At 39.4% G+C, this 9,393-nt stretch overlaps 1 protein-coding gene across 2 annotated transcripts in view; it reads right to left on the reverse strand.

The window, feature by feature from the left end:
- LOC106959605 (FRAS1-related extracellular matrix protein 1) overlaps positions 1–7,425 on the reverse strand; it is a 53,888-nt gene extending 46,463 nt beyond the window's left edge. Inside the window, exons 1-3 of one of the 2 annotated variants that reach the window (XM_015052304.1) lie at positions 7,345–7,413; positions 7,161–7,201; positions 609–1,020 (exon numbers count right to left, since the gene is read on the reverse strand). In XM_015052304.1, the coding sequence (XP_014907790.1) occupies positions 609–851 (243 nt within the window). In that variant the 5' untranslated portion in view covers positions 852–1,020; positions 7,161–7,201; positions 7,345–7,413. Of the gene's footprint in view, positions 1–608; positions 1,021–7,160; positions 7,202–7,344 lie in introns of both variants that reach the window. The other variant, XM_015052303.1, reaches the window with a different exon arrangement.
- Positions 7,426–9,393: the final 1,968 nt, after the last annotated feature.

Here is a 9,393-nt window from a genome sequence, read left to right on the forward strand (position 1 = left end):
TACTTAAGTACATTTTTTGAGTACTTTCTCCACCACTGGGGAAAACAAAGTTTCACCATCTAATGCACATGTGTCAAACTCCAGTCCTGGAGGGCCACTGCCCTGCAATTTTTATATGTGCCTCTGCTGCACCACACCTGAATAGAATAATTAGGGCATTAGCAAGACTCTGGAGAACTTATCTACACAAGAAGGAGGTAATTAAGCCATTTCATTCCAGTGTTTTGTACTTGTGGCACATCTAAAAACTGCAGTACAGTGGCCCTTGAGCACTGGTCTTTGACACCCCTGGTATAATGTGTGCATCATCATACATTCTTCAATGTCACTGTTTCTTTTTTCAGTGACATTTTAATTTTCAATGCCAAATCAGTGTTAGCTGTCACAGTTTTAGCTCCATATATATATGAGGAACCATTGGCAGCTGACACATACATGGGATGATTGGTACCCCAGCCCTGAGCCTTTGATATATCAACTTTTAGACAGATATAACAAAGGCAGAGATATAGGCTGGTGCAGCGACAACTTGAAGAACCTGTTCAAATTGTTTTAGTCCTGGTAAAAATAATTAGCTTTTTTTATCTTGTACATGAGGTTTCCATTACCTGTGGCACAAGTTTTCCCACTCTTTGAGTTATGGGCTCATTTAATACTACTTCCACCTTGCATACATCCTTCTGAGCAGGAACATGGAACTGCAGATCCTCTTCCTGAAGGTAGATTGACTGACCTCGTTTCACCTTTAAACCTTTATTGACTTTTACTAGTGAACAAAGAGATTTGCAGGTCAGTAAAAGCAGAAGCACCACAAGCAAGGAGAAGGCCAGTGTGTGACCTGGAAAACCCATCGCTTTCAGTCCCAAGGCGTTACAGGCAGGATATCTAGCAGCCTCCAGATGAAAGCTGGGTCTCTGTCACCAACGCACTCCAGTCAGAATTTGTCTGGGATTTGCTCAACTTTACATTTGATAGCATGACAAGCTGCGGCTATTATTGGGTCACATGGTCAGTGGGGATCTGTGGAAAACACAACATTTCAGGCTAAGGCATTTCATAAATAAGCAAAAAAGTATTCAACACATCAAGAAAACTAATTTGTTCTCAAGTAGTTTACCATTTCAACTCTTCCTGCTTTATATTTGTGTATAAATCTTTTAATACTCATTTAATAACTCATAAAAAATATGATTTTTTGATATTTATTAAAACTGTCACTATGTTACAGTATAATATAATCACAATATAATCTGTGGGAAAAAAATTAGCACTGCCTTATACCAGTGCTCCCAATGTTAACTATTGAAATACACAGCTCCATCAGAAACAACCAGTCAGAGCCAGGAGGAGGGTTTTAGCACTGTCAGTCACTCCCATATGCACGCTGCTCACATCCTACCTGCTCTCTGCTCAGCTACAACTGGTTCACCTGAACATACTATGAATGCTCAGACTAGTTAGTGTGATAGCTAATAAAAAAATTTCTTGGATTGGTTCTTTGTTTCTCTGCCTTAATTAACATATTAAGGCAGAGTGCATAAGGGTGATTGACAGCACTAAGACCCTTCTCTTGTCTGTGACTGATAATTTTGACTGGGAGCGGTCCATTCCTTCAGGTGTTAATATACCACAGGGTGGAGGTGGAGGAGCGCAAGCTTTTCACAGATTAGCTGTTTCATGCTATCATAACATGACTGTTTTAACAAATATGGAAAAAAACATATATTTGTAAAAGTTTCATACCATATATTAAACCCTGGCTTACAAGTTTCTTATTTTTAATTTTAGTTGAAGTTTTTAATGAGTTATGCAGATAAACAGTCATGAGGACGACATGTAAATGTCTTTTTGTTTCTTAATTATTTTTATTTGTCATGATCCACCTGTTCGAGCTGTTTGAGTTTTGTTTTTAATCAGTTTTAATGAGATGCTTTTAGAGTCATTATCATTGGGTACAGCTGCTTGGTATTACAGTGATCCCTCGCGATCTCACTGCTTCGCGAATTTTTTTGTGCAGTTTTTTTTTCACAGTGCAATGTGTTCTGCATCCTGATTGGCTAAACCGTCTCCGACCTCCTTCTCTACCTGTGTGCCAATAACATTACGGTATTTAAATATAAGTAATACAGATTGGCCATTCAGATGAAAGCTGAAAACTTTGAATGCATGTTGGAAAAAACTGTGGCCAGAATCAACGCAAAACCCGACCGGAGGCTCGCTTGACGAGATCCATCGTTCTGCCGTAGATACAGCTGTGAATCTCATGGGGCAGGTTGGAGGAGACGCTTTAATGGATCACATTAAGGCTGGATTGATGAACACGCACATCTGCTGACCTGAAAACAGGTTTTGTTCTTTGGTTTAAATATAGAGTATTTAATTATGCTGTATAATCCCTGCCAGCATGCCTAGGTGGGCCCCATATGGGGGAAAGGTGGGCAGACATATGGGTCCCACATGGGTTTGTCCGCGGGTTCCACGGTGGCCCCACATGGGTTTGGGTGGGCCCACATGAGAGAAACCATGTGGGCCCACCACCATGTAGGGCCCATGTAGGGTCCATGGGCAAACCCATGTGGGACCGCCGTGGAACCCGTGGACAAACCCATATGGGACCCATCTGGTCTGCCCTCCTTTTCCCCATATGGGGCCCACCTAGGCAGGGAATAATTGTAAAAACTAAAGGTAACTACTTCGCGGTTTTCACTTATCGCGGGTTATTTTCGGAACACAACCCCTGCGAAAAACAAGGGATCACTGTACTTTCAAACAACTGAAAGTAATACAATTCTTTGTATTACTGTTCGTATTGAGTTCCTTACTTCTTCCTTATGTCCTTTTATGTGCATAGTTAGATCTTCTGTGTTTCCATTCAGGTTCTCTTGTGCATATTACCTTCCCTCAGCTCCCTACCTGCTCTGCATCTTGTTTATTGGACTTATATGATTTCCATCTCACTCATCATATCTCAAAAAAACTCCTTAGTTTCTTTCTCTCGCTGTTGGATTCTACAGTTGCCCCTGTCCAGTCTGTGTTTTTCCTTCATGTTTTGTGGTAATAATAACAATCATAAACTGTTGCAAAACAGCCAAATGCAAAAAAGCATTTGATTAGAGCACTGCCTTTACATGGAGAATCATTATTAATCATCTGAAAATGGACTTTCTAACATCATAAATAAGACTAGTTCAAGACAAGAGGGAAAGAAAACAGAGCTTGTTTTTCTCAGAGGAAACTCATTTAAAGGGAGTTTTGAGGCATGTTCTACATCTCTATTAGGAAACTCTGTTCCCTGCTGAGCCAGGAAATATGTACATGAACAAGATGTGGCATCACCCTGAGGCTAAGCACTCATCCATGTAATGACATGATGTTTGCTGGTGACCTCTGACATTCAGAAAGTCAGCAGGGGATAAATGTCCTACAAAAACATCGGTAACACTTTATTTGATGGGGTGTGCATAAGACTGGCATGACACTGTCATAATCATGATAAAACATCTGTCGTGAACATGACAGATGTTTTATGAATGTCTATGATAGTTGTCATGAAGTGTCATTTGATAAATAATGACACTTTTAATGCAAAATTGCATTAAAAGTCCCAACTTTGTATGATTTTGTAAATAATGACATTTTAATGCAAAGTTGGCATTTTAATGGACTTTCAATGAATTTCTACAGCAACTTTGCATTAAAATTGTCATTACTTACCGAATTACACTTCATGACATCAGTCATAGACATTCATAAAGACTCCTTCATGTTCACGACAGATGTTATGTCATCTTTATGACAGTGTCATGTCAGTCTTATGCACACCCCGTCAAATAAAGTGTTACCAAAACGTCAGTAATGACCTTATGGGGCTTATATTGGAAATAATTTTAATGTAAAATGTTTTAATATAATGATGGTCTAATTTCTGCTAATATTATCATAATCATTCTATTTTTTCTTTCTTGTTTCTCCTTTTCCTGGTAGCATAGAAAGGGTTCCATTTCATCACTTTTACTTTGAGGAAGTTTACTGAGCTGTTTAACTCTAACAGGCTTCAGATTTTATTCTTCTGCATTCTTTTACACTTTAACAGAACACCTTCCTGGACCTCCCACCCACAGAAAGCAGCCTGTAATCAGCCTCGGAGCTGAGGAGCATGTTGCAGCCTGTTCACTCAGACAATGCTTGTGTTTTAGGAGTTGAAAAGATCTTGTTTAAAAGTGCCAAGACGGGGTTTCAGATGGTTCTGAGCAGCAGTGTGCATCTGACTTCAGCAAAATATCAGCACTACCTGATTTCTTCACCCCTGTGAATTATGTTGTGATTCAATCCATTTGATTTTGTAAGTTCATCTGGTTTGACCTGAGAATACCCTTATACATAGTATACCGTAAAAAATATTCACACCCATGAAATAGTTCACATTTTCTCACCTTACACTACAAACTTCACTGTATTTTATTTAGATTTTACCTGACAGATAGACTGAGGGGAAGCAAATGAGTAAATAGTTTTTAATATTTTTAGAAACAAAAATCTAAAAAGCATGGCATCTAGTTGTACTCAACCTTGTTTAATCTAGTAATTTAGTAGTTTCCATTTAGTCAAAGCAACTGATTGCACTGTATACTCCTGCATTCACTATTCTGGAGACATCACTGCTAAAACTCACCCCACAGTAAAACTCAAAGTTGGGCAAAAGAGTAGTCTTTGGAGCTCAGCCTCTGAGAAAGTTAGATTTTGCTAACTTTCTGACATACCAAAGAATTAATTCAAAATTTTGATTGAGGCATGTTGGAGCAAGGATGCCTGCAGGACAGTGGTGCTTGAGGACTGGAGTTGCAGACCACTGATCTATGTGGACAAATCAAGTGACTACAAGGCACTGCTCAAAGTCTGTGAAGAGGAGAATTTTAGACATAAACTGAAAATAATTTTTTTTAATTGGTTTCTTGCAGATGTCCTACTTCAATGTTCTTGAGAAGACTTACTATAATTTATAACAACCAGAGTCAAAGGCAATGGGAAGACAGATGGAGCTAAATCCAAGACAATCCTGGAGGAAAACCTGTTAGAGGCTGCAAAAGACCTGAGTGGGGTAAAGGTTTACCTTCTACCAGGACAAACACCCTGAGCATGCAGCCAGTCTATGTATAAATATAGTTCAGACTTAGGATGTGCAAAACTAGTAGAGACCAACCCCAAAAGAACTGCAGAGTAAGATTATTCAAATGACACAGGGGAACAAAACGGAAACATTTCTTACACTTCAATTCAAAATTTGAATTTCCATTTCACAAATATGCAGTGTTCTATCACATAAAGTCTTCATAGAAGACATTTGTGGCTGCAACAAGAAGAATATCAGAAATAGTCTTCTGATTAAACCACAAACAATCCCATTTTTAATAGATGAGAAGAGACGACATTGCAGCAAAACCAGCTCCTAAAAAGAAACGATGTGGTCTGATGGTAGAAAATGACGAGTTAGGACAGAGCCCTGACTCTAAAAACAGCCAGCACCTTAATGAAGAGCTGGAGCCCTGACCAAGAGCCAGAGGTTACCAGTCAACAGCAATACTTTTTGTCAGATATGCCGTGAAATGACAACCAGCACCAAACTGGGAAAATTTTCACATCTGAGTAAATAGCTTACTCATTCTTTCACTGATACAGTCAGTTCATATCCACTTACTGTGGAAAAATGCAACGTGCTCTTTGATCTCTCAATAAAGATCTGCGTGGCCCAGTGACTGATGACCATCCCATTGGGAAGGCCTTAGATGGAGAAAAGAGTTCTGGGAAAGGTCCTGATGTTAACCAAAGCATTAACAAGACTTAAGCCCATCTACTTCCTGTCAAGTTGGACAATGAGTCTTCTCATGTCAAAGTAAAGACAAGCGAAGACAATGCCCCCATCAGAAAGGCTTGGACAGTTATTCCCCTACTGGCCTGTCAATAAGCAGAATGTTCAGTGTCTGTTGAGACACTGAACATTCTAACAGCAGTCTAACAGCAGATACTGCTTTAAACCCATAGCAGAACAAAGTGCTCTCCCTAATCCAAACCCAAACCAAACATTTGTCTTAACCCAATGGAGCAGCACTTTGCTCTAGCCGACTTAAAAAGGGTCATTACAAAGGCTTTCACAATTTCTTTTCTGCTGGTTTTGAAAAATGTCATGATGTGTCCCATTTGTTACACAATAACAATATACCCTGAAATGACATAATGAAGATGAACTTGGATAGGCTGAGAATTCTAACAAATCCAGCTCTCAAAATCCAATATGGCTTTCATTCACATTAGCCTGGTGACAATCAACTGATTGTTCTACGCTTCGCTTCATCCAGAAGTTCTCGGCTATTGAGGAACAATTTCAGCTGGAGGCATTGACAATGTTGAAGTTTGAAACAGCTGGATCTGATTTTTCTCAATTGCTAATGTTTAGTCGTGACATATGTAATGCAACTAACCAGAAGAAGCTGCGAAATTTGATGTGCTGTAAACAACTTTGTGTGAATAGGGTCACAACATCTTTACCAGTAATAAAATGTCTTAAATGTTCCTCTTACTCTGACTTTAATTGCTCAGTATTTGGAAACATGGGTAGCTCTGTACATAGACATTCTGCAGGGATAGCAGTTATTAGGTGCCGAGATGTGACAAGCCTTAAAAATGTTTTAAGTAAAGTGCATCTATATTTACCACATATCATATATTAGAAAGTACAGGCATATTTGAACAGTTAGTTAGAAACTCAGTCTACTGTAACCATTGTTAATGGAATGGAATGGAATGGAATGTTTCATGCAACAAACAGCTCTGCTCCATAGCATACATCTAGTCACTGCATCTTTTAATTTCAGTAATGACAGGGTCCTCAGAGCTCTGCACAGTTCTAAGAAGAACATCCGGTGGGGAGAAAGAAAGCATTCTGCTGAAAACACAAGCTAGTGTTTGGCTGTCGTCCAGCAGCATGGAGCTTAGTGTGCAACAAAGAGACTGAAAAGGCTCCCAAATATTCCCACATTCCCACAACCAGAGCCCAGTGGCTCTGGTGTTCCCAGAAGTTCTTTGGAAAGCTTTAAAACGCTTACTTCTTTGAATGCACCACATTTGGTGGCATAGTGTCCTATAATTAAAAGCAAGATCATTACCATTGTGCATCTCGGCATTTTCATCATTCCTTCACAGGAACCTAGGCGTAAATGCATATTTTTAAAGAGCAGATTTAGTGATTAGGAAGAGTTGAATATCTAGTTCTATATACTAAAATTAAATGAACAAAAAAAAGCATCTAGTGCAATGTTCTGAGCCGCAAACATGTAGGCATGTTCTTACCTGAACATCTGATCCTTTCTCCACTACCAGCTTCTTGCCGTGTGTTTTCAGCTACAACTGTTTCAGTAACTCCACCTCTGAGAGAGTAAGATTACTAAAGAGGGGAGGGACAGGAAAAGCAATGGATGGATTGTTTGTCCTGTTGCTTCTGTGGGATCAGATATAAGAGGCTTAGCACTGTACCAATTTAACACTTGAACAGAGACAATGACATATTGCAAAGATTGCATGATTTCTACATGCATTTTACTGTTGCCAACAGAAAAAGCTTACAAAAGAAACAAATTCTTCTTCAACATCTTCTCGCCTTGTGTCCACATTCTGTCCATTTCAAACCCAAAGTTCAGCTTATTTCATTGTGATTGGTAACAGTCCTACACAAAATTTAAAAAAAAATGTGTGTGGAGGATTAAATATTTTAAGAGACCTGAAAAATTTTGTATTTTCCCCCTTTACCTTGGTTCCTCTAAATAAAATCCAGAGTAGAAATCTACCTTCAGAAGTCACCTAGCAGGTATATAATTGAATCTAAATGCAACTACTCTGTGGAGACTTCAGAAGTAAAGAACATAGGCAGATGTGTCTCCAGAGACATCTGGAGACACAAACCACTGACTCTCTTTCCTGCCGACGTAGGAGCGGCACTGAACAGGATTAAAATTCAGAAGCCTAAAATGTGTAGATGGGCACAACAATTTTTATTCCATTTTAAATTATTTTTTATTTTTTAGCTATTTTTTTGTATTTGTCTTCAATAGCTTCTAGGTCATGTGACTTATTGACTCAAAATCAGTGTGAAAGTGTTCTACTGGACTGTATAGACGAGATGAGGCACACTCATTTTTATTCCAGTTTAACTTTCTTTTTTGGCCGGCTGTTCTCTACCCCCTCAGGCACTCTGAGGTTCACTTAGGGACCATCAACAAATTTCCGAACCAAACACTCCTGACATACTAATTGTGACCAACTGACACAAAAAAGTGGTAATTCATGCTATTACATGAGACACATTATTCTCTGTTAAATTTTGAAGTCATATTCAATATTTTATAACATTTTAATATTAAATAATATAATGTTTTCTTCAATAACTTCTATGTCATGTGACCTATGGTCTAAAAATCAGCGTCAAATAGTTCTATGAGGCACACTGATTCCTATTCGATTTGAATCCTTTTTCTAGTTTTTAGGTATTTTTATATTTAAAAATTACTTCAATTGCTTCCAAGTCATGTTACCTAATTACTCAAAATCAGTCTGAAATTCTTCTACTAGACTGGAGAGATCAGGTGCACTCATTTTTATTCCGTTTTGACCCCTTTTTTATTTTTTAGGTAATTTTATATTTTAAAAATATATTTATTTATTTTTTCTTCACCTCTCAATAGGCTACTATCTATCGTGGTGGATGGGTTTGAGGAGTTATGCTTTCAGGGACTTCATACCCCATATAGGGTGACCCAAGGCAGGCAAATTCTAGGTGGTAAGCCAGACAAAGTGCAGCCCAAAGACCCCTTATGAAGAGTACAATCAATGGATGCAGTGTTCCTTTGCCTGGATGCAGATCACCAGGGCCTCACTCTGAAGCCAGGCCTGGAGGTGGGGCACCTTGGCAAGCACCTGGTGCCCGGGCTTTAACCCATGGAGCCTGGCCAGGCTCAGCCCGAAGTGGAATATGGGTTCACCTTCCAATGGACTCACCACCAGAGGGAAGGGCCAAAAGGGATGGGTGCAATGTGAGATGTTAAAAAGCCGAGGGCAGGGACCTAGGCAATCTGCACAGAAGCTTTCTCACTGGGCATGGAATGTCACCTCTCTGTTGGGGAAACAGCCTGAGGTGGTGTGTGAGGTTCAGAGGTTCCAACTAGAAATAGTTGGTCTCATCTCAGCGCATGACTTGAGTTCTGGAACCAGTTTTCTTGAGAGGAATTGGACACGCTTTCAGTCTAAAGTTGCCCCTGGTGAGAAGCCAGGGGCAGAAGGAGTGGGCATACTTGCTATACAAATAAAATTTGATTTGATTTTTTCATTTGGGGGAGTCTGAGGCCA

The sequence above is a fragment of the Poecilia latipinna genome, unplaced genomic scaffold, assembly GCF_001443285.1.
Source record: "Poecilia latipinna isolate Pla-1442-1.1 unplaced genomic scaffold, P_latipinna-1.0 Scaffold1100, whole genome shotgun sequence".
Lineage (NCBI taxonomy): Eukaryota > Metazoa > Chordata > Actinopteri > Cyprinodontiformes > Poeciliidae > Poecilia > Poecilia latipinna.